We start from the raw sequence: 25,207 nt of genomic DNA, 5'->3' as shown, positions 1-25,207 counted from the left end.
TTACATTTTCCATAATACATTTTATTCCATTAAAGATTCTTTTTTTCTAATTGTACACTGGAATGTCAAGATTCCCCTTCAGTAATGTAGTTAAAAACGCTGCGTGTCGTCAACTTCCACCTCACGTCTACGAAACCACTGCGACAATTTGGTGAGTACAAATTTGGGGAAAAAAGGAAAAAACCCATGAAAGACAAACTCATTACGGTGAATAATAAAGTAAAGGATGACTGTGAGAACAGAAGAGCTGAGCTGGGATGTGAGCGCAGCGAGTGGAGCATCAGGCTGGCAGCCTCTGATCTGTGTGCCAACTTGCACCCACTGCCATCGGAGACGTGAGCGCTCCTGTGGGATGGTAGATTAGGGGCTGGGGTGTTGTTTCTGGGCTTTTCTTCAAAGTCCTGTTTTTGGATATCTGATAGCTGAGAGGTGGACTTAAATGGACCAGAGGTTAACACACAGTCTGTTCTTGACAAAATAAGGAGTGGCTGTAATGGTGTTACCATAAAAAAAAAAAAAAACCATTTTCTCCAGATGCAACAGTCAAATGTATTTGCTGTTTGGTAACAGCGCAGCCGAGAGTCCCTCACAAATCCTGCTCTTTACTGTCAACCTCCAGATTAGTGGCAAACAATCAAAAACATACAGCAAACAGTAAAAAATGTATCCACGTTGAACATAAAAGGAGAACTTTGCTGATGATGACCTCACACAGTACAGGCGACATACTGAGTACAGCCATGTTTTCCTTTTTAAGCACGTGTACAGAAATCTGGGGAGAAACAAAATTCAAAGCACGAGAGAGAAACAAAAGAAGCTGAATGAAGAACGACACCAAGACATCAGATCACAACAGTTTAGTGATTAAACAAAGTCAGGCTTATAACGACTGAGACAGCTACTATTCTGCAGTTTAGAAAACGTGAAAAGAAAGAGCGAGAATCCCGGCGAGCGAGCGTTGTGGAGGATGCATGAACACCAGGGTGGGCAGTTAAACAACCAGCGCTCAGTGTAGTGGCCCGGTCTACCGCCAGGGTTTACCTGACCGCTAGGCTCTCCTGCACCCCTGCAGTCATCCTCTACTTTGTCCCATTTACAGTTCTGCTTGGCGGACACAAGTTTGCTCTGTGTGTGTGTGTTTGTGTGTGTGTGTGTGTGTGTGTGTGTGTTTGCCGGTTCAATTAACTCTATATATAGATGATCCTCTCATACAAACATATAAATACACCACCGCTGCGACGCTCCACCACAGGAAGAGGCCTCGCCCCAGGGCTGACTGAGTCCTGTCGATGTTCACAGTCTCATAGTGTATGCAGGGTGGGCAGGCGAGAGATCTTCAATCTTTCTGTGAAGCATAGATTTAGACTTTTTTTTGTTGGTGATTTTGTTTTTTCAATTTTTTTTCTTTGAACAGGTTTACAGGATTTCATATTTGTCGACGACAAAGGAGGTTTCTGAAGAGAATCTAATGGAGCTGTCGTCGTCTACGTGAGTCACTTTGGTAACCTGTGGACAGAGAAACACGAGTCTGTTAGCAGCAGCTACTCCGTCTATCACAGGGACGAACACACAGCACTGTCATCTGGATTTTAAGCTCATGCCACACTCTGTGGCCTCTTAAACATCCATTCAGCTTTTTGATCCACTGAAAACTTGGATTGTTTTGTTTCTTTAGTTACAAGCAAACAAAAACCACAGAGTGACTTTTTGGGGCAGGCTAATGTTAGCCAACAGCTAACATTAGCCTGCCTTACTATGTAACAAAACAGTCTTATGTGGACAACATGTGTTTTGTCCCAAATCCCAGGGGCACTCAGTCCCAGTTATTAATGATCTCTTCCCATCTTCCTCCCCTCACCCCCAACCACTCGCGGAAGATGGCCGCTGCTCCCTGAGCCTGGGTCTGCTGGAGGTTTCTTCCCTTCCAACTGTCACCAAGCGTTTGCTCACAGCACAGTGATTGTTGGGGTATTCTCCCTGTTATTGTAGGCTCTTTACTTTAAAAGCACCCTGAGGGGACTTGTTCTTTGCTTCTATATAAATAAAACTGAATTATGAAGTTACTGACGTTTGTCACGTATTAAACTAAAGGCCGATTCACTTTAGAGAACCGAAGACCTTCTGTGGAAAATGTGCTCCTCAGTTAAACAGAGCTTCTGTCCCTCACACTGAAGTCAGCCTCCATCATATGCAACCCACCTGGATGTCGCAGTAGTTGCGCTTAGACACAAAGGACAGGCTGACAGGAAAGAAGTCATTGGGCTGCCCAGCGATGCTGAATTCCAGGCTGCCCGTCTTGTTGTTGGCATCAATGACAGGTAGGCACCACTCGAGGATGTTTCGCCTGCTGTCGTGTTTGTACTCTCCATCCAGATCACCGATCACCGGAGCTCCCACTCCAGACCTGAGGAGCACCGGGAATGTCGGTCATACAGGACTGACAGGGATGTGACAGAGTAACAGTTTTCTTCTTATACACATTTTGTGAATAAGTACGTACGGTACAGGGATGCTGATGACCACGTCATTGAGCTCAAGGTTCTCCTCCTGCAGCTCATATTCAATGTTGACATCACAGCCAGTCCCACTCTCTGACGGCCAGCAGTTTACTGTGAGGAGGAAGAGTCGGTCAGGTTACAGTGAGGAGGAGGAAGAGTCGGTCAGGTTACAGTGAGGAGGAGGAAGAGTCGGTCAGGTTACAGTGAGGAGGAGGAAGAGTCGGTCAGGTTGCAGTGAGGAGGAGGAAGAGTCGGTCAGGTTGCAGTGAGGAGGAGGAAGAGTCGGTCAGGTTACAGTGAGGAGGAGGAAGAGTCGGTCAGGTTGCAGTGAGGAGGAGGAAGAGTCGGTCAGGTTACAGTGAGGAGGAAGAGTCGGTCAGGTTACAGTGAGGAGGAGGAAGAGTCGGTCAGGTTGCAGTGAGGAGGAGGAAGAGTCGGTCAGGTTACAGTGAGGAGGAGGAAGAGTCGGTCAGGTTACAGTGAGGAGGAAGAGTCGGTCAGGTTGCAGTGAGGAGGAGGAAGAGTCGGTCAGGTTGCAGTGAGGAGGAGGAAGAGTCGGTCAGGTTGCAGTGAGGAGGAGGAAGAGTCGGTCAGGTTGCAGTGAGGAGGAGGAAGAGTCGGTCAGGTTACAGTGAGGAGGAGGAAGAGTCGGTCAGGTTACAGTGAGGAGGAAGAGTCGGTCAGGTTGCAGTGAGGAGGAGGAAGAGTCGGTCAGGTTACAGTGAGGAGGAGGAAGAGTCGGTCAGGTTACAGTGAGGAGGAGGAAGAGTCGGTCAGGTTACAGTGAGGAGGAATAAGAGTCGGTCAGGTTACAGTGAGGAGGAGGAAGAGTCGGTCAGGTTACAGTGAGGAGGAGGAAGAGTCGGTCAGGTTGCAGTGAGGAGGAGGAAGAGTCGGTCAGGTTGCAGTGAGGAGGAGGAAGAGTCGGTCAGGTTGCAGCGCAATATTTACTGCAGTATTACAGCCATGCCAGTAATGATCAAGGTTGTTATCGTTAATGAAAACTAACGAAATAACGAAAACTAGAAGTGAAAAAACATTTTCGTTAATGGAAATAAAAATAAAAACAAAAAAGGAAAACTAACTAAAACAGTAATGAGTGTTCACAAAACTAAAATTAACTGAATTTATAGCAAAAATGTGTTTAGTTTCATTGATGTGTGCGTGTCATACAATAGTCAAGGGTGAAAAAGAAGTTTCGTTTCCAGATTTTTTTTTCTTGCTGTGTCTCATTATGCCAGCAAGTGGCAGCACGTTAGTCGAGTCATCTGTGTTGCTGCGTCCACGCGCAGAATCATGTCAGGAAAAGTCGGGAGAAAGCGCCAGAGTCCAATTTGGGATTACTTTGAATATGACTGTGTTTGGATAAAGCAAGTGTCTTGTAGTGGAAAGAGACAAATTATGAGGGACAAAAAGTGAAAAAAAATCCCACAAACCTTAAAGTGCGCTTGAAAAGCTCACACCAGAAGGCTAACCTAGCTTACCTTGAGAAGGGAGCACACTCAACCCTCATCCCCAGAAACAGAAGCTAACACCAGGCAAGGCAGCGTGATGCATCCCGAGACAACAGGACAGAGATATCTACATAACTGTGTGAGTCAATTGCCTTCAAAGAGTTTATCAATTCACTTGAACCAAAATTACGAACACCCGGTGCTGCGAGAGTTAATAGTCTCATTGGGGCCAAGATATACATTTTATAGTTGCCTGGTTGCAATGGTTGTTCATCTGCCCTAATTTATTTATTTATTTATTTATTTAAAGAACCCATAGGTGGGAATGTGAGTTGTCTGTCTCTGCATGTTAGCCCTGCGACAGACAGGCGACCTGTGCAGGGTGCAGGTAGCTGGAATAGCAACATACCCAAGGATGAGCAGAAGAGCATGACTGATGTGATGAAACTGGGATTTTGTTGCACTTAATTATTGCAAACACAACTAAAACTATAACTGAAACTAATCAAAACTAAACTGAAACTAAGGATTTTCAAAAAATAAAAACTAAACTAGCAAACAAATGGTAAAAACTAATTAAAACTGATATAAAATTGAAAATCTGAAGTCAAAACTAAATAAAAATAAAAACTAATGAAAATTGCAAAACTATTAAAACCCTGGTAATGATAATAAGTGCCAGTGGCAATCTTCAACATTTCCCACACAGCCATCTAACATCAAGGCTCCCATTATCTAATGAAATCATTACGCAGCTACTCAGCTAACTAAATATTCACATTTAGGCAGAAATCACAGCGTGCTAATTTAACTTCTTCACTGAGGATATGCGACGCTTGTATTTGTCATACATCAACCCGAATAGCTCAGACTGGGCACACATGTACGGCTAAACACTGTCTACAGATGCCATCCTGTGCTGTGGGAAACAAACATTACTACCACTGTCAGTGTGCTTTCTTAAAGAGGACAGGAGCTGCAGACATCAGGACGTACTGGTTAGAGGTATGAGGGACTCGTCTGTGGTTTGTAGTCTCCACTTCAGCACACCCACATCATTGTTAAGAGGGAAGGACTTCTCCGGGTTCTTCAGGCCAATCACAGACTCAGCTGTGAACAACTTCTTGTCCACATTAGGATGTGTCTAAGAAACAGAGGGCGAGACGCGTTTCAATAAAGATCTTTTACTGTCAAACATCACAGCAAAACAGCCTGGGTCACTTTAAACAGAACAGACTCAGAGGCTTACGCTCTTCTTACCATTTCATCATTTCTTAACAAAGTGAAGAGCTTAAGTCTCTGGAATTGCTTTGAAGAGGGACATTTGCATTTGCAAGCTGCTGTAAACCAAAAACATGCAGTCATCCAAACCTGAAAGGAATTTCTGTGTTTACCTGTCGACCAGGAAAAACACTGCTGTGTCTGCCTTCATCTCATTTTTAACATTACACTGCTCACTTCTGTGTTTTCTGAATGCGGGCTTATAGCGCCACCTGCTGCTCTGGCATGCTCGTGACAGCGTTTAACATAGTTTGTGTGCTTTCACAGAAATATTTCTTAAAACATAATAATTATCTTTGTTTGCTGGATTGTGTTTGAGCCCCTGTAAATAGGGGACCGTGGATATAGACTCCTCATATAACTGTAGCTTCAACGTTCAGGTACACAGCTGAAATCCAAACGCACTTCAAAATTACGATTATGGTTAAAAACAAATGTAATGTAAATAAAACTGAGTTATGTGTTTAACATAACATACACAGTGGAGCACTGTCTGCTGCACACGTGTGTGTGATAAACCAACCTGCAGTTGCAATCCTTTGCCATCATTGTTATTGATAATCAGGCGGATGCGTCCATATTTGTCGTCTGTGACTCGGAGCGTCACCATACCCAGCACCTCCATGTTCTGTAGGCCGCCATCACGGCCACAGGTCAACGTGATCTTCTCCTCCACACGCAGATGCACACTGCAGGTCAAATCACCCACACACACTTTAAGAAAGCAGCACTGAGATGACACTGTGACTGAATCTTAGCATGAAGTTGAAGTTACACCAGTGAGACACACGCACGCACACATGCGCTGAGAAACAGGAGATTTGTAACCGTCCGTTTTCTTCACCTGTCTGTAAGCAGCCTGTCTGTGAGGCGTGCTGCACTGTTGGACACTTTGTTACAAATTAAAAAGCCTCACTTATGAAAATGTTACATTGTTACAATGTTAGAATTAAGTTATAATACAATTATAACAATTATAAGTTTAGGATCCACTGAGAGACATCTATGAGCCTGTTAACCGCACCCAGCACACACCTGTACCCAGCATGCACCTGTCACACTGTGGGTGTGTTTGTTTTGTGTCACTAACTGAGTGGTGCATTAAAGCAGGAGATTAATTAATGTACACGCAACCAGTTTTACAACTAGGTGAGGGCGCACTGATGCCAAGCTCGACCTGTAATGACATCATCCTTTATCCTTCTGTTATTTGACTTTAACAGGGAAACTTATATATTTAAGGTAAAAGTATTGGATTGCCACAAATGAGAAGAATAAGTAAATAAATGTGTCGTGATTACAGTTCAGATGTCGTTACTGCAACAGCCTGATGAAAACAGCCAGTCCCAGAAGAATACACAGCACTGAATGATGAGGGCATACCTCTCCATGTTGACTGGTGGGGGCAGAACTTTCGAAACATCGGATCCCCTCTTTCCTGTGGTGGGCATGATGGTTTCACCCTCAGACTTGAGCTTGTCAACAAAATTGTCCACCTCTTTCCCTTTAGCCCCCAGTTTCAGAGCCTTACTGGGTCCACTTGGTCTGAACAGAAACAAACACCATGTCCCATCAGCCTAATCAGTCCACTGTTTGTGCAACCACAACAAAATCTTCCCATACAAACTTGAGTTGTACCTGACTGGAGCCGCTGTGATCTTGGGCTTCTCTGGCTCGATGATGGTGTCTGTGATGATGGTCCCTGAGGACACACTGGTCATGCCAGCGCTGCCAAACCCGCCAAAAGCTGGCACCTTCTTCCCGGAGCGCTCAGCGTCCCTCCTGGCCTGCTGCAGTTCCTTGGCCTTCCTCCTCATCTCTGCCTTGGCCTCGCGCTCCTGAGTCTGTAGGATTACAAAAGAAAGTGAGCAGGGATCAGAACAGCACGCTCAGCGCTAATACAGTCACAGCACGACAGCTGACAGTTACTCTGAAGGAGGGAAAATATAGGACTGTGTTAAATTTTAAATACTGACAGTGCAGCTGTGTTGTCAACCATGCGGGTTCATCACACTTTGCTTAGCCTGTACAGTGTGTACGTCTCATATTCTCCTTCATCTCCCTCCTTCTATTAAGCTTTGAAAAATCACTAAACTCCAATTGTTGCATTTTGTTTCTTTTACAAGACAAATAATAATTGTGTAATATAACTTTCCATGTGCTTCTTTCTAATTTGCCTGAATAATTCAACAGGAATCCAACGAGGCAGGCAGAGCCACATCTCACCTCCCTGACGGCGCGGAACACCTTCTCCTCGTGGGAGTCCATCTCTGTGAAGGTGCGGATCTGAGCCAAGTTGACGTTCTCTCTATAGCCCAGTGCAACGATCTCATCGAAGGCGAAGATCAGATCGAAACAGTGCTCCGATATTTCACTCTCCTCCAGCACACGACAGTACTCTGGGATCTGGAACAGACGGGAGGAGCGATTCATTTAAACTAATGGATAAGGATACAATAAGGACACATTAAGCACCACTGTAGCCTAGTTCTTGCTGACAGACTTTACTAACACCATTTATTTACCCATTATTCCCAGAACCTAATCTTCATTTGCACACCAGCTTCCATACAGATTAACTGGTATCATCTGCCCCACTTCTATCACCATCAACAACATGTGACTGAATACAACAAAGCATCAATTGGATTCACAGCTTTTCCCCACAATGAAAAACTGACATCTGTATGTAGATTTCCTTCTTACCGTGTCCTCACAGTTCGCAGCAGAGGATGCAAAAATGATATATGCCAACAGTGACATGTTTACCGCATGGATACTGGCTGGCCTATCAAACAGACAGCAACAGGGACCCAGGTGTTACAGCTGTTTCTCCTTATTGGAGACAGGGGCCTTTGTGCTGAACAGTAACTGTAGGTAAACAAGGCCCACAGTGGCCTTTTAAACACAGTGATGAATAAGAAAATGTGGCGTAATGCTGTGTGTCCACAGGCAGTGCTTCCTGCACTGGAAGGAAACGTGGACTCACACTCAGAGCGCTTTTTCCTAACACGTGTTGTTGCTAGGCTACAAAGACATCTTCAGTGTTTTGTCCTCTGCTGTTATTTAGTGTTTAGAGCTTCAGAGGAGCTTTGAGTCTCATGATGCAGTAACACTGATTAGAGCAGCTGCTTGCTGAGGGCAGTTTCAACGTAAGAACTTCAATAATTACTTTTTATTATTTTTTTCCTGGTTTGTACATGCAGTGTTTTTAAAACTGTATTTTAAACCTTTATATTTTTTGCTGTTGAAGCCTGACTCTTAACATCTACTGTAATACAAACGTATGGTCGTATTGCATTAACAGCCTAACACTGTTGACTTCATCACTTCAGTCAGCATGAAGTTCAGTGGCCGTGTTGCCTAAAGGCTGGCAGCAAAAGCATCGCTCCACCTCACATTTCAGCTTCTCGCACTTTAACATCATTTCAGTCATTAGATTTTTTTCTTTCTTCATTAATTCAAGACAAACGTGCCTTTCATGCCCAACTACAACAAACTGTGGGAAAGCAACAAAGAGAAGTCTGTAATCTTTCTTTGCTTTCTTTTCAGCGGCCACCAGGGGGCGTCTCCAGGTAAACAGCTGGTGAGTTTATGGGCTCGGTGACTAATTTCAGGCCATAATGAATAAAATATTGAGCCCATTATGTAAATATGAGTTATTTTGGGTGTGAGGATTACCCAAGGTATGCTCATCGGCTAATGTTTGTGATTTACATGCTGCTAGCTAGTCATCTTTTTACAGTGAGATCACCCTTAGTTCATCACAGCTGGTTTCAAAGAAGCTACATCCATCATGTACACTTACTGTAACGTTCAGAACGTACAGGTTTATACAGTGACACGTCTCTACATTTATTCTTCTTTGTTACCAGACCGGTCACCTCGTCGACATGTCAGACAACATGTACTTAAATGCTCTTTGCAAACTGACTTCTATCCAAGCCTGCCTGTGTGCGCTTACCACACGGGAAAACAGTCTGAGTGTCTCCAGGTCCTCCAGGATGTTGCTGTTCTTGGTGGTGATGAGGACCATGTAGAGCTTCTCCAGTGGCTGGTACACATAGCGAACGCTGTCTGTTTCCACAAAGGTGTGCTGCTTGCCCGTGTTCATCAGTTTAGGAAACGCAGCTAGGAGACCCTCAATCCGTGTCCGGGTCATTTCCACAAACTGCCGCGATACGATGGCCTTGCCGGCCTTGGTGCACACCGCCGCTGCCAACAGCACCTGAGGGGTACAGAGGAATTTCACTACTTTAGTTTCCCACAGACCTGAACTATTACAACTAAAGATGCAGTAATCGGACCAACATCTATGCTCATAATAACAAAAGGGAGGTCAGCAAATGTCAACATTCAATTTTTTTTTTTTTCATGTAATATTTTCTTCTTTTATTCCAAAGAAACAAGAAAAAACTAAACAACAAAAAAAACAGAACTGTTTACACTACTGCAGATCTTCATCACACTTACTGAGGATTCATTCATCAGCAGGAAATCTACCACATAGGTACACTGTGACTGCAAACTACTTGGAAACCCTACATCTTAACCTGATGTGCTCCTGCCTAAAAATGTAACGTCATGTTGACACAGCCAGAAACAACCGTGACTGTTCAATACCACCGATCCCTCCTGTGAATTTCTGCTACTTTTTGCTGTAGTCTTTGATCTGATTTATCAATCATCTACATATAAGGAATAATAATCATAGTAAATAAGAACACACATTTCACCAAATTACAGGAGGAAGATTGACAAAACTATCAGAGTGAACATGAGGAAATGTACAAAGAAGAGGAAAAGCTTCACATTGAAGAGTGGAGACTCAGGAGCAAAAAGTCTTATTTGCTTTCGTCATAGGTGACACTGCATATAAAACCCAGGAAACGAGCACAATGTAATTAGCACATAATGCACCAGCACACAAATGCTGATAACATTGGCCACTTGCATAGGTTACATCGTTGGCTCTTCAAATATCCACTGTAGAAGTCTAAGTCAGCCATTATCCAATGCTAGCCTGATGTGGCCTACACTCAGGTAGGACAATATCAGCTGATTCTGATATTTAGCGATACAGTGAAGTCAGAAAAACCAGACAAGAGTACTTGTCATTTGATATATTGGTGCTCTCCTGATTACACACGGCTGTAGTTGTTTGAGGACATTACTAAATGCACATGAACTAACCGCTGTTTGCCTTTCTCTTAGGTGAGCGTGTCTTACTGGTGCAGATGTTAGCACAATGGAAAATGATCTTATAAAAGAATCAGGGGTCGTTTAATATAATGAGTATAACAATGGTTGACATAAACGGACGCTTTACGTGGCTGTGCTAAATGACTGGAGGAACTGCATTGATTACACGTTGACAATAGAAATGGAAGAGCCGATCGCACCGATGTGAACTCGATAAAGACGCGCAGCAACTGGTTATCGAAGTCATCGACACTAGCTAACTATAATAACACAGTTGTACGTATAGTTGGGGTATGTCGCAGAGCCGGGGTCGGTTTAACCTGGCTTATTACAATCTGACAGCAGGCAGTGGTTGCACGGATCCGGCTACTGACAGGAGACAACTAGCGCTAGCCCGCAAAGCTAGTTCACGTCAGCACGGACTGCACAGCTAAAGCGCTTCACTCAGGTGAAATTCAACTTTGACGACTCATTTACTCGATTTTAGCACCTGAACATGTCGCTATCACTGTGGCTCCGATAAAAAAAGCACCGTTTATTAATTGTCTTCTTTCGTTCATGAGGGGGGGAGAAGCTAGTTTGCTCATACCTAGCTTTAGCTACTAGCCAATGTTATGATAGCTGCTAGGCCCGATAAAAGGCAGGGAAATAATGGTCACTTTCGACTGTCACTCACCATTGTGGTCTCTCTCTACGGCACGACGGTCGTCAGTCTCTCGCGTTTCTTGCTTTGGTGATTCCTCGTCCCTCTGGAATAGCAAGGTGCGAATATACAGCTGACTTCTAGTTGTGTGATTGTTAGCTAGTTAGCGTCAATATGGCAGCAGCGCAGAGCCACGTCTCCACCGGAAGAGCCGCTGGATCAGCCCACCGTGGAAACCAATGACGTGGGCCCCCAAATGTTGGCCTTGTTGCAAAAAGAAGTTACTCAGATTACTTCCACCAGCGTTTCTTCTTCTTCTTCTTCAGACTTCTGACTACTGACCACAAATTACCTCCACGCGATTACTTTTAACGTTTATCAGCGTATCAGTAACCTGGCAAACACATAAATATTATTCAGAGAGGTTGTCAGAGTAGTTCTGAGTGATAGCGTTTCACGTCTGATGGGGCTGGTCTCCGGGATGAAAATGTCTTCACCCACAAAGCACACAGGGGGTCGTATAAAAAAGAATGATATGCTACAGTCCTCAGTGCAGGCAGCGCTCTCCACCACCATCGTCAAAACACCAAATTCATCCCATCTGTGTCTCCGTGATGTGAACACGTCACAGTCTAATGCAACATATGATACAATTAGTCTTTTCTCTTTGTTGTCCTCCTTACGTTCTTTATGTTACATTTTAACCCTTAATTGTAAACATAAATATTCTCGTTGGGCATTTGTCACCGGACGGGGGGCAACGAACTAACGATGGCTGTGAAGCGTGTGAGGAATGTGACTAACATGTTTAACAAAGTCAGATATATTATGGAATTGAATGTTGTCTTTTAAGTTTAAGTTACAAAAATGTTGAATTCCGTTTATTATTATTATTATTATTATTATTATTAATAATAATAATAATAATAATAATAATAATAATAATAATAATAATAATAATATTTAATAATAATAATATTATTATTATCAAAGAAAGAAAAGTAAACATACTCCAACAATCCATCCTTCTGCTTTTCCAGTTCCACGACTAAGCTGGAGCTTATTCCAGTTCTGATGGGTGAGGGTACCCTGTCACAGGGCTAACACACAGACAGACAACATTCACACATACAATCAATTTCCAACTTCCTGTTAGCAGGTGTGACTGTGCATGGACAATAAAGAGTTATCTGATTAAACTAACCTGTGCATGTCTTTGGACTGTGGGATTAATGCCCAGACAGAAGATTAATTACTGGAGATAATTAATAAATTATTAAACATATAGAAGAAAAAAATTGCCTTTCATTAGCATGATTTATTAGGTTAATATTAACATAATAATATTCACTTATATTTGATATTAATTAGTATGTTAATATTTTGATCACGTAGTGAAAAGAATACAGACTTCTTTATTTGCATGGGGGATGAGTGTAGCAGGAAATATTTTAGTTTATGGAAAATAATGGGTTTGATAGCTTATAGATGAGGTAGAACATTTTAAGCAGACAGTTTGAGCATCCATCCATCCATCCATCCATCCATCCATCCATTCGCTTCCGCTGAACCTTTTCAGGGTCGCTGGAGCCTATCCCAGCTGTCATAGGGCGAGAGGCGGGGTACACCCTGGACAGGTCGCCAGTCTGTCGCAGGGCCAACACACAGGGACAGACAACCATTCACACTCTCATTCACTCCCACATTCACAGCTAGTGGCAATTTGGATTATCCAATTAACCTATCCCCACAAGCTGCATGTCTTTGGACGGTGGGAGGAAGCCGGAGTACCCGGAGGGAACCCACGCAAACACGGGGAGAACATGCACACTCGACACAGAAAGACCCCGGCCTGATGATGGAATTGAACTCAGGCAATAGTGCTAACCCCTGTGCCACCGTGCTGCAGTTTGAGCAGACAGTATTTTTCATTTAATGTAAATGCACACGTAAGCAAGATGCTGGTGGCAGGAACACTTTAAGATATTCAGAATGTTCTTAGGGACATAAATCCAACATTCATATGGGAATACTGTTTACATGTTTGTCATGCGCAATGCCTGTGGCTCGGGCGGTAGAGCAGGTCCTCTACCAGTCAGAAGGTTGGTAGTTTGATCCTTGCCTGCTCTTTTCTCCAGTCTGCATACCTGAGTATCTTTGGACGTGATACTGCTGTCTGATTGCGTCACTGGAGTGTGAACACATCGATGCGTCTTTCACCCAGGGGGAGGGGAAATGGTTCTCATTTTAGACCCCTAGCATGAAAAACTACACACGTCACAGTGTTGCAGTAACTTATTTTGGTCACTAGGTGTCGCCATTTAAAAAAAGGAAGAGGAACGCGCGATCCTGTATTTATCTCACTGCGGAGGATGTTGGTTTTTCAATCAACAGATATTTCACTGTTCCATTAAATTATACAGTAACTGAAGGAAACTGTTTCCAGGGCCTACTCCGTGGATCGGCTTCCTCCGAGGCGTGGACGTCTATCAGCAGAGAATGTACCTTCACCTATCAGCAGAGAATGTCCCTTAGTCTGTAACACAGTCAAATATATTCTCAAGTAATATTCAAGCATGCCATTCAGCGTGTTAGTACGAGCAGCTCGGGAGCAGCTTGGGAGAACAAGAAAACAGAGACTGCTTTAGATTGTCTTCCCAAAGTGACTCAACTTTATTCACAAGTACAACAGTTTATATAGAGGGTAAAATTCATGAGACAGCAGATTATCAGTTTAAACCAGTACAGACCAAGATAAGGCAGCGTCTTCCTGCCCTTGGGTGAAGAAGCATCCTTTGTGTAGTTTATTAGTTCAGCTACAATTGTGATTATCTCAGCGACATATTTTCAAGGCACAAAACGAAGAGTTCTTACATTAGTGAAATCTGAAACAAACCATTTGGCCTTCAACAGGCGTCTAAAAGATTAAGAAACTAATGTAGCTGAGGGAGTGATCTCTGTGGTATTTCAACCTTGTACCAGCCTGTGATTCTCACACATCAATTCTTGGGTCAAAGAGAAAAATAACTAAAACAAAAGGGGCCTTATTGAATGACAGAGTTTTCCTGCATAATGTCACTATAAAACAATATCCAGTAAATGCTCCCATGGTACTAAAATACCTAACAGTAACAACGTAAGAATATGCGTGTAATATATTTACTCCCAGTCAGTGAATTCACTGACGCACTGGATACGCCCACAGGTGTGTATGGTAGTTGGCATAAAAGTCCAAAGTTGACAGACAGGTTTTTATGGCCACGTCGTCAGATCACAAAAACATGACACAAGACGTCAGCTTTTAAAGTAATCATTTTAATACTACCGGCGGATATTTAGCAGCCGGAAGTCAATTATTGCGCTTTCCCTTCTTAAACAATAACAATTTTGTTTCTTTTAAACTTCCAACATAGTCACACTTGAAGTCGTGGATGTGAGCACCCACGCCCGCAGAAGCAGAAAGGTCAGGCGGGACCAGGAAATGACCTCTAGCCGGTCCGATGACATCATAGCCACCACGCTCACTCATACGCGGAGCTGTTTGAGACGAGTGCTCGGAGCTCATCCAGGAGTTTGGGTGTCTCTAATAGTCTCTGTGTCCAGAAAAACACGCTGCTGATTCGCGCAACACCGGCGGACTCAACCGAATCACCGACATGTCGGAAGAAGCTAGTTCTCAGGTAGGTTTTCTTCACTGTTCTGTCAGACTTGCTGCTCATTCAGCGTTCACGCGTTGTGTGTAAACTTCGTCATCACGTAGGGCTCGTTGATTGGCTGACGTTTGTGCTTGTCTGCGGATTCTGCTCTCCATTGGACAGGGGGCGGTGTCAAACGTGACAGACAGTAGCTGTAAAAAGCTAAACGTTTTAGTTTGATTTGGGAAGGTTAAGATCAGCGTTGGTTAGAAGCAGGCCGCCAAACAGAGTGCTGGCACCGAAACACTGAACGCTAACCTTACAGGCTGCCTGCTTGTTCATTTGCTAGCCTTAGAGTTCCGCGTGTTAGCTATAGACACCGAAAAACCCCACCGCCACTGTTTTCCCCTCTCAGACTGAAGTCACTCAGAGACACTGATACTGAGTTCACTTAAGCTTTTATATTCCTCCCTCGTGAAATGGGCAGCACTGATTTTGCTCCTGCCTCAGAGTTACGTTGATAAACTTGGAGGTGAACGCATTTAAAAGTTCAGCATTTTATTAAAATGACACTTGGCTGTTATGTCACTGGTGCCGAATGGATGTTCGCCACCTGCTAACATCGGCTACACTATAACAGGTATGTTTCTAAAGGCGCTGAGTAAATACATGACAAATTGATCGATTTTTGGACGCAGTTTTCGGACAGACGGCTGGAAATTCAGTCTTTGTTTTACCCTTCGTAATACCCAGGGTTATGTCTGAGACGTGCACGGGTCAGGTGAAAAATAAATGAGTAAAAAGAAAGAAAATGTTACAAATAATTCAGATTTAATAGTAAGAATAATAATTTAACGATGTAATCTGCATGTAGCGCGCACAGAAATGAGTGAATTATCAGTTATTTTCATTAATAATTAAAACGTGTATAATAAGTCATCTAGTCAGAAACAGTCAAATCAAACATCTGGTGTGCTGTTGAAGATTATCATTTATTTTTATTAAACAACATTTTTAGTTTTAAACTACATCATATTAGCAAATACGGAAATACTCCCGTAAGTATTACTTTGTTTTACTCGGCCACTGCTATTAAAGTCTGACCAGGATCACAAGGAAATAAAGACTTCCAGTGACACGCTTAAGATCAGTCTTTACTCTGAGCAGTGTTTGCATCTTTGCATTTATTTCAGCCTTGTGTGTCCCTGATTAAAAACAGCCAGCAGTGTTATCTGGATATTTCTGTTTGAAGAGGAACGTTTCCACTCACACTCTTCCCTGTGACCACACCCTGTAACCAGGACCCTCCTAAACTGCCTTTTGTAACGGACTCATTGAAAAGACACACTTATCTGTGGGAACCAGAGATATTAGAGGTGGAGGTCCTTAGTGGGGGAGGAGTCAGCTGGGTCCAGTAAGAAAGGACACTGTTTAGTAGCAAGAGGCTATATGACCTCAGCAAAGCTCCTTACCAGGACGCAGCAGTCAGTCCCAGACACACAGCACACAATAGCCTCTACAGTGCAGAAGCTCAGTGTGGATCATGGAGGAAGGACCTTACAAGTACATCAGGGTGAGGCCAGCAGAGAGGGATCATTCATTCGTATTTTAAGTCAGAAAGTGTAACAGTGTTGTGCTGATTGAACATATGAGGAATACATCTCGGAAGCGAGCGAGTGTTTGTAAAATCTTGTGGCTGATCTGGTTTTATGTTCCGGCAGGATGGAAACGGCAAAGTTAGCCGAGTCATTCGAGTGGGAACCCGCAAGAGCCAGGTGAGTATTACATTATTATCCAATCAGGAGCTTCAAATTCAGGCAGGTTTGACTCTAATGTAAAGCTGCACTTACAGATCCCGAGTGTCGGTTGTGAATTATCTGATTTGAAAGCCGCCTGGACCTCCTTTCCACAGAGATAAAACAATCCTGCCTGACGAGTGTGTTTTTATGATAACTGTCTGTCATCTGCTCTGTTCTGCTGATTTAATACGTGTGAAAGGACAGTGAATGCAATGAGTTGATCTTCTGTTGCAGCTGGCTCGCATCCAGACGGACAGCGTGGCCGAGACGTTGAAAGAGCTGTACCCTGACATCCACTTAGAAATCGGTAAGAAGGCAGCCCCTCTGTCTGTGCAGCGTTTCTGCTCTGTCTCCATGTTTCTGTTCAGAGTGAATGGATTACACACATGTTCTTACAGCTTAAGTCTTAAAATTGAGTCTGAATCTGTCCACGCTGTCACTCCATCCTCACCGCACTGAACACACTGAAGTTTGTGTCTTTGTTCAAAGCAGCTGGTGACCTCGTGTGTTTCCAGAAAACGTCACTGAACCTGAACGCGAGCAGCAGTCCAGTTAGACTGTTCCTGCGCTTTTAGCCACAGATGGAAACTAAAAACCAGGAATTATTGAAAAAAGGAAATCCATCATATTACATAGAACAAGCAGTGATTTTGAATATATCGTCCTATTAAAAGGCGGCGTGCACTGATAGCGATTTTGATTGGCCCAGAATATTACCATGTTTAAAATGCCAGTTTTATTCTTCTTTTTTAAGTCTGATTAAAATAAAGAGGAATGGTAACTTTTTAGAAAACAGTAACTAAAACGTTAAAAAGTATTTCAGTGTTTGCAGACAGTCAGCCTACTTTCATGTTCAGTACTTTCTCCTGGGTTTTTCCTTTTTCTGGAGACTGAACCAACACAAAACGGATGCAGCAGTCTTTATATGGATCTGCACATTTAATCGATACCACCACCTGGAAGTCTGCTACCAAATTCAGCAACTCTACTTTTTCTGTTGTCGTCCACCCTCCCACTGCAAGAAGTCAGCATTAAAGCTGTTCAGCAGGAACAAAATGGCTTTACATGATGTCCAAATATTGCATAAATGCCTGCTGCTTAGTGCTCACAGGGATCCCTCTCAGGAGGGAGAGCCAGTTTTTCTCAGGTTTTGATGCTCAGAAAAAAGTTCTCAAATTTGAGGATTTGAAACTTGTTCCTAGAAGCTAAATTACCAACAGCACCATTGTGTAGACAAACAGGATTAATGGCAACATTTTGTGTCTTTACATTTGTTACTAGTTTCCAGTCCGTTGCCTGAGACGGTGCGTTCACTGCCCTGTCTTATAGGGTGGGAAAAGTGCAGCATGCGTTACTGTCGACTCGTCTCATGATCTAATCTTTTGTGTTCCAGTTGCCATGTCAACAACAGGAGACAAAATCCTCGATACTGCTTTGTCAAAGGTAAGGCTTCCAGGAAGTGTAACGGACATGACTGCTGCCACCTACACAGTCTTGTCAGCGCTGACATGAGCTCACTGCTTCATGAGCAACAGTGCAGACCAAACGCTGCATGGAGGTTCTTGATAAATGTGAAGCAGTTAATGGGAATCTGTCTCCTGCAGATTGGTGAGAAGAGCTTGTTCACCAAAGAGCTGGAGAATGCACTGGAGAGGAATGAGTAAGTGTGACCTCTGACACTGCTTCACACTTCCTTCCTATTTTCTCTTCTTCAGAAGCGCTCAGCTCGAATAGTTACTCAGCAGCCTGTAAAATGTGCACATTTTAATGGTTAAAAGAAGAAGCAGCCTAATACCAGTATAGGAACCTGCTAGTTTCAAGAGTTTTGCAACAGAAAATACAGAAAAGCTGTGTGGTGTTAGTCCACAGGAGCATGTGAAGTGCATGCAGAGCCTCAGATGTAGCAGGTGGGCTCTGGTTGCTGCGTAAATGGCTGCATTGTGGAGCTCATACATGCGAGTGCATATCCTGTGTGTGCTTCAGGGTCGACCTGGTTGTTCACTCCCTCAAAGACCTTCCCACCACTCTGCCTCCGGGGTTCACCATCGGAGCTGTGCTGAAGTGAGTCACTCACACACTTCTGACTCTTACAGTTACTTTGGATGCATTTACTCTTTTCAGGACAATTTCAGTGCACCCGGCACCTCGAGGTCTTCACACGGGTAATCGAATACGTTCTGCTCTTAGATAACCTTTTATGACTCCGGGGCTCCACTTCATGCTTTTGATTCACAGGATGAAGGGTATAGTACAAGGGGCCCAGTCCCAGTCTTCGAGAGCTACTGTCCTGCAGCTTTTAGATGCGTCCCTACTCCAGCACAGCCGAATCAAATGGTTTGATTACCTCTTCAGCATGCCATCAAGTGTGGCAAAGGCCTGATAACAAGCCATTCATTTGATTGAGGTGTGTCAGAACAAAGATGCATCTCAAAGCTGCAGGACGGTAACTCTCGGGGACTGGGCACCCCTGGTGTAGTGTGTGCAGTTACACTGTGCCAGTTTAAAATCGATGAAAAACAAGTTATTTCGAGGATTAGGTGTACCAAAGGTGCCACGCAGTGTGCGGAGCACCAGCTCGTCCTTTGTTGGGACAATAAGTCAAATAATGCTTGGGGTCATAGATCGTTGCAGCATTTGTGGTTGTGATCTGTGCGTCTTACAGGAGAGAAAACCCCCACGATGCAGTGGTCCTCCATCCGAGCCATGCAGGGAAGACTCTGGACACGCTGCCAGAGAACAGGTGCAGTCAGAGGGACCTGATTGATGCATTCTTATATCTGCTTACACTTTCCTCACGGCTAACACACTGGACTTCGTTTGTGCAGTGTGATTGGCACCAGCTCGCTGCGCCGAGCTGCTCAGCTGAAGAAGAGGTTCCCCCACCTGGACTTCAAAGACATCGTATCCTTCCTGAGAGCAGTCGCGCTGTTCCTGTGTTTATCAGCTGTTTGCACAGAGGAAACCAGCTCCCCATACACACAACCTTCTGCTGTCTCAACACCATAATGGCTAATTAGAAGGACAATAATTACCTGGATGTTACTACACCACAAGCAGCCATAATCTTCTGGGTAAATGATCATTTTCTCACGTGTGGTTACTGTGTAGTGTTAGCGAATACTATTTTTATTACAGACGCTGGAGTGCAGGTCACAAACACTCACAAACTGGTTTTGACTAGTGTGTGAACAGAGTCGGGCTAAACAAGTACACACAAAGAGGCCAAGCTAGAGGCTAACATCAGCTGATGTTTAGGAAATATATCCAGCTGCTAACAGTCCCAAACTGTGATCACACTGCGCTTGTGTTGATGATGATGACGGCCATTATCCAGTGGGTTTTGAGTGGGCAGTTTCTGGGTTTGGTGGGCTTTTCCTGAGCTGCAGTGTTCAGCGTGGGAACCTGAATACACGGCTGAAGAAGCTGGATGAGAAAAAAGACTTTGCCGCCATTATCCTGGCAGCTGCCGGCCTCAGGAGGATGGGCTGGGAAAGCCGCATCAGCCAGGTACACTGTGTGGTTATATGCAGCATGTGGGTGGCACTTCTAGTCTTACAGTGTGATTCTTTCCCCCTGGTAGATCCTGGAGCCCGACGACTGTATGTATGCTGTGGGACAGGTAGGAACTGCCGAGTGGAAAGGTCAGGAATCCACAGGGCGGGTGGTTGTTCATGGCTCCCAATAAGGTGCATGTGTGTTTTTAAGGGGGCCCTGGCAGTGGAGGTTCGGGCCAGAGATGCAGACATCCTAGAGATGGTGTCCATCCTTCATGACCCTGACACTGTGCTGCGCTGCATAGCTGAAAGAGCCTTCCTCAGACGCCTGGTACACACACACACACACACACACACACACACACACACACACTTGTGTGAATCTGTGATGACTCTATCATTTATTTGTGTGTTATTTTTGCAGGAGGGTGGCTGTAGTGTCCCAGTGGCTGTGCACACCCAAGTAAAGGACTCCCAGGTAAGAGTGTTAGTGACTGTGGCTCAGCACTGTTATACATCGTGCTCTTGTTAGCTACAGATCCAGCCCTGTACACACTTTATCTGCCACTCGTAGCAGCTGTGGGAGTATTTCCTGCCACTCTGCTGTGTCTCAACAGACTATTGGCACCAAGTGGCAAATACTCATATTTTATACTAATGGCCAGAAGTATCACAACAGTATCAATAATAAATGGTAAATGGCCTGTATTTGTATAGCGCTTTACTCGTCCCTAAGGCCCCCAAAGCACTTTACACATCCAGTCATCCACCCATTCACACACACATTCACACACACACTGGTGATGGCAGCTACATTGTAGCCACAGCCACCCTGGGGCGCACTGACAGAGGCGAGGCTGCCGGACACTGGCGCCACCGGGCCCTCTGACCACCACCAGTAGGCAACGGGTGAAGTGTCTTGCCCAAGGACACAACGACCGAGACTGTCGGAGTCGGGGCTCGAACCGGCAACCTTCTGATTATAAGGCGAACTCCCAACTCTTGAGCCACGATCGCCCCTAATACACAAGTGATGATATCAAACAGCTGCTATGTTTCCTGCTCAGTTTAACTCATCAAAGAAAACTGCTCTGTTGTATCTGCTGTGGCTTCACAGTTTTAGGTTCTGTTGATGCAGTGGCGTGCTTCAGGTCACAGCTGATGGGCGCTGCATGCTGGGCCTCAGCAGGCTTCTGCAAGACGACTGAACTATAAATGCAGGGATATGATAATCAGAAGTTTAACTGTGACTGATCACTATCCTTAAATCATTAGCAGTCGCATGAATATGGAGACAAACCAAGTCCTGTACTGGTACCTATTTGATTCTGCAGCAGCGGCCCGCTCTCATCTGATTTTAAAAGCTTGTTGTTTGAACGTGTGAGTAACCCGGAGAAATCCTGTATGCTTTTGCAGCTGTACCTGACGGGGGCGGTATACAGTCTGGATGGCTCAAACAGCCTGAAGGAAACCATGCAGGTCAGCATCGCTGTGGGGACCCAGGTAAGAGCTGCGTGCATTGTGTTTCTGCCACGTTACCTTCGTTGCACATAGGAACCTGTTTTCATAATAACGTGCTTTTCTGCCACAGAGCTCAGAAAAGGTGGACGAGCAGGTCCAGCGAGTGGGAGTCACGGCCAACAAGATCCCAGGTAGCGTCCAGGACGAGGCCGAGAAGCTCGGCGTCGACCTGGCCGACTTACTGCTCAGCAAAGGAGCCAAGGAGATCCTGACGGTGGCCCGGCAACTCAACGACGTCAGATAGGTCTTCCTGGCTGACAGCGGGGCTCCAGAGCATGCAGGCAGTCGCAACCTGAGCTCCATCTAATGTTGGTCTGCTGACTGTTTGCTGCATGAGGTCAGGACCTGTGGTCAGGGTTGTAGAAAGCTGCTAAACTGGCTGCTATTATCCGCTCACTGAGAGTCCCCGCTGTCTCGGTTCCTGTGCGTTCTCACGCAGAGAACCTCATGGAACCTGAGCCACGTTTGGTAAGAAACACGCAGTGGCCTTCAGACGTTGTTGTCAACACTTAACAGCACCAGTGCTGGCTGATATCAGTCTGTCAGCACTGCCTTCGTCTAATCATTTGTTCCCAAAGCTCAGACCGTTTCATCCACATCTGCTGTCGTAACTCACACAGCATCTTCTCGTTTCGACGGTGCCAAAGACGAGCGCTGTTCATTAAGGCGGACTGTCTGCAAAATTTCAGTTCACGCTTATGTTCACTTTGGCACACCCATTTGTTGCCATCACGAAAGAAGAGGTGACATCCAGCTGTGGAGGGCTGCTTGCTTCCTCATTAGCAGAGAGAGCATATTTGATCCACACACTGGGCTTCAGGAGTGCGTTCTTTAACACTGGTAGTAATGCACATGTGGCGTGTGTGTGGGTTTAATATGACTGCAGCTCCAGCGCCTGCACGTTTTCACTGTCCTGCTCTGATTCTTAAAGCATGCACTGTGGTCTTTTGTAGTGCTTTGCTGGCCACAGGGATGCACTGATATCCATACTGTACTCACTGATGTGTGTCAGATTGACATTTCTGTTTTCTCACATTAGTCGACGTTCAGTGATGGTGTGATGCGGAGCTGTAAGTTCAAGGAGAATAACAAAACGACACAAAGGAAGCTTCCTGTATGAGCTCTCAGACAGGCCAGTGCATCCCTGCTGGAAGCCGATGATGGGGATGAACTGTGAGCTTCATTCCTGTGAGCGATGCTTGAAGACTCCCCAAAGCTGGACACGCATCATCAACAAGAAAACACACGTGATTAGAAAAGTTCCCAGTTTTTGTCATGATGAAGACTCATGCTGTGGTGACGGCCTTCGTCCTGTTACGTTGTTCTGACTTTCTGGATTTAGATCATTATGTAATATTGACAGTAGATTGATTATTAGAGCACCTCTGTTATATTTATGGAGTCTGTATGTCACGATCACTTTAAGTATCTGAAAGCTGATGAGTTGGTTTGAAGGTTTTACTGATCAGGACTCATCAGCTCACAGACGTCAGGTTAGCGGCACATAGAAGGTTTACGCTGCAACATGCTGTACCCCCCCCATATATCACAATGTGTTAATGATTTTTACTGTGATTGTCTAAGTATTATCTCATTTTGCCTACAAACTGCACACCTGCCTTACATGCAGCAGTCTTCACTCTGCATCATATATCCAGTGTTCATGGAATTCAATGTTCTTTTTCTAGGTTTTTGTTGCATATCTGATTTAAACCTCCTGAGACAATGAGAGGTCATGTTAGCCATATTTGTTTTCAGCTTTAATTTCTTTATAACATAGAAGACTGTTGTACTCAGTAATTTTCCCACAGCGCCGACTGTTCAAAACAAAAGGTCGTCATCAAGAAGCAATAAAGTTACTGTGCTGTGAAAAAGTATTTGCTCCTTCTTATTTTTTTATCATGCACATTTCAGATCATCAGATACATTTTAATATTAGACAATGATAACTCGAGTAAATGCAAAATGCAGTTTTTAAATGTTACTCTATTAATGGGGAAAAGTAACGAGTTCAGTGTTATCAGCCACGACCAGGTCTTATTAATGTCTCACGTGAAAGGTGACGATCTCACAGAGCGACGTGCTGTGGCCCGATCTAAAGAAACAGCCAAGGAACACGATGACGGACATCTATCAGCCTGACAGGATTTACAGGCCCACAGTCAGAGCCAGGATCCACACGTGGAGAAAACCTGGAAACTATCAAAAGTAAGCGGCTCACCAAAATTACATTGAGTGCGTCAATGAATTATCAAGCAGGTCACAACAGACCCATAACTCCGACGATCTCTCCACTGCATATGTGACGGGGTGGACGGATAGTCCAACATAAAGGCTCGTCTCCCAAAAAACCACCTTGATGATGAATGAATGTTGGACAGAGCACAGAAACAAGTGTTTGGGTGAATGTTGTGTGAAGTGCTCAGAGGAAGAACCAGAAGGTTTAACTTTGGGAGAACATTCTGTGCACTGACGAGGCAAAAGCAGAACCTTTGTGGGACACAAACATCTGGAATAAAAGTAACGCAGCATTTCAGAAAAGGGACATCAGAGGTGAGGATCAGAGGATTCCCAGCCACTGCTGGATGTTTGGGGTTTTCTTGAATCGCGGATGGGAGCATGGGATGAATTAAACTGGACTCCGATTCTGCATCTGTACTGGGAGCATGCTGTTTTCAGCTGCCCACTGTGAGGAACTGTGACATGGCCTAAACCTGTAAGCAGCTGTTTTAGAGAAGGACTAGAAACCCTGGATCTTTACATGTTGCACTTCACTGTATCCCAGCAATTAAACTCTGAATGGAAGGAGGCGTCAGAGTTTTTACATCTTTACACTGACATATAAATGTGTAGAAATGAGGACGGGGTGAAGGGCGTGCTAACTGAGAAGGAAGCAAGTATTTCCTACTTGAAATCAGTCTAAAGATGCTAAACCTTCTGTGTGTTGTGAAACATTGGATAATCTCACAATGAGTCCGTTATGAAATTAGTGCCTTTGGCTACTCAAAATATATCTCAGTGATTCCTGAGATTAGGGACAAAACAGGTTTTAATTTTCTAAAATATATTTTTTGATTTTTCAAAAACATATTTACATATAGTTGTTACACAAAGTTGTGTCTGTCTCACCATGTTTTGGTCTCCCAGGTGTAAGATGTTTTAATAATTTATGTTTTTGCTGGAGAAGTGCAAGGTTTTTGTCAACACGGTCAGACACAAAGAAATGCAAATATATATATTTTAAATGAAGTTGTTTCAGCTATTTTGACTATTAGCAGCTTCTTTGTTCTATTGCTTATGCACATGTGTTTTCAAACTAATTATACCAGGTTTAAAAGTAAGATGGTTTTGGCTTTTTATTATTAGAGTTACAGTCATACATATTTTCAGAAGCTTGTATTTAATCTCTATAAGAAACAATCATATTTAGCAGCATGCAAATTACACATTTATTGAGAAAATTGAGTATTTTTATTGGAAGATCATGAGGGAGGAAAATATATGTTTCTCCAAAAGAGAAAAATAAACAAAAACTCCATATTATGGAGTTGACAAGGTGCTGACGGTGGTGATGACACACTAGTAGAAAGCAAGATATTATTTCTTTCAAAATGACCATTAAACCTTAACAACCTTTGTAATATCACAAGACGCATCATAACAATTCTGTTTTTGCACAC

General features: G+C 44.1%; 2 protein-coding genes across 5 annotated transcripts; one reads left to right on the top strand and one right to left on the bottom strand.

The window, feature by feature from the left end:
* Window positions 1-11,312, bottom strand: arcn1b (archain 1b). Its single transcript, XM_004537926.6, has 10 exons — window positions 11,112-11,312; window positions 9,198-9,461; window positions 7,460-7,639; window positions 6,872-7,077; window positions 6,617-6,778; window positions 5,757-5,922; window positions 4,949-5,096; window positions 2,501-2,609; window positions 2,200-2,404; window positions 1-1,506 (listed from the first exon to the last, which is right to left on the bottom strand). The coding sequence occupies exons 1-10, from the start codon at window positions 11,112-11,114 to the stop codon at window positions 1,417-1,419; spliced, it is 1,533 nt and encodes a 510-aa protein (XP_004537983.1). The 5' UTR covers window positions 11,115-11,312; the 3' UTR covers window positions 1-1,416.
* LOC101465784 (porphobilinogen deaminase) lies at window positions 10,761-23,404 on the top strand. Of its 4 annotated transcripts, XM_004537930.6 has the most exons (15): window positions 10,761-10,883; window positions 14,492-14,758; window positions 16,435-16,488; window positions 16,747-16,819; window positions 17,906-17,955; window positions 18,117-18,172; window positions 18,496-18,573; window positions 19,175-19,252; window positions 19,338-19,413; window positions 19,906-20,019; window positions 20,093-20,131; window positions 20,218-20,337; window positions 20,431-20,484; window positions 21,423-21,509; window positions 21,598-23,404. In XM_004537930.6, exons 2-15 carry the CDS (start codon window positions 14,735-14,737, stop codon window positions 21,769-21,771), a joined length of 1,077 nt encoding a protein of 358 aa, XP_004537987.1. In that variant the 5' UTR covers window positions 10,761-10,883; window positions 14,492-14,734; the 3' UTR covers window positions 21,772-23,404. The 4 variants fall into 4 exon arrangements, with proteins under 4 accessions (XP_004537987.1, XP_076748183.1, XP_004537988.1 ...); XM_076892068.1 differs by lacking the exon at window positions 10,761-10,883 and having other exon boundaries at window positions 14,431-14,758; XM_004537931.5 differs by lacking the exons at window positions 10,761-10,883; window positions 14,492-14,758 and adding an exon at window positions 14,923-15,353.
* Window positions 23,405-25,207: the final 1,803 nt, after the last annotated feature.

The sequence above is a fragment of the Maylandia zebra genome, linkage group LG14 (assembly GCF_041146795.1).
Source record: "Maylandia zebra isolate NMK-2024a linkage group LG14, Mzebra_GT3a, whole genome shotgun sequence".
Lineage (NCBI taxonomy): Eukaryota > Metazoa > Chordata > Actinopteri > Cichliformes > Cichlidae > Maylandia > Maylandia zebra.
The sequence above is the reverse complement of the archived record's forward strand: the minus strand, read 5'-3'. Positions and strand labels throughout refer to the sequence as shown.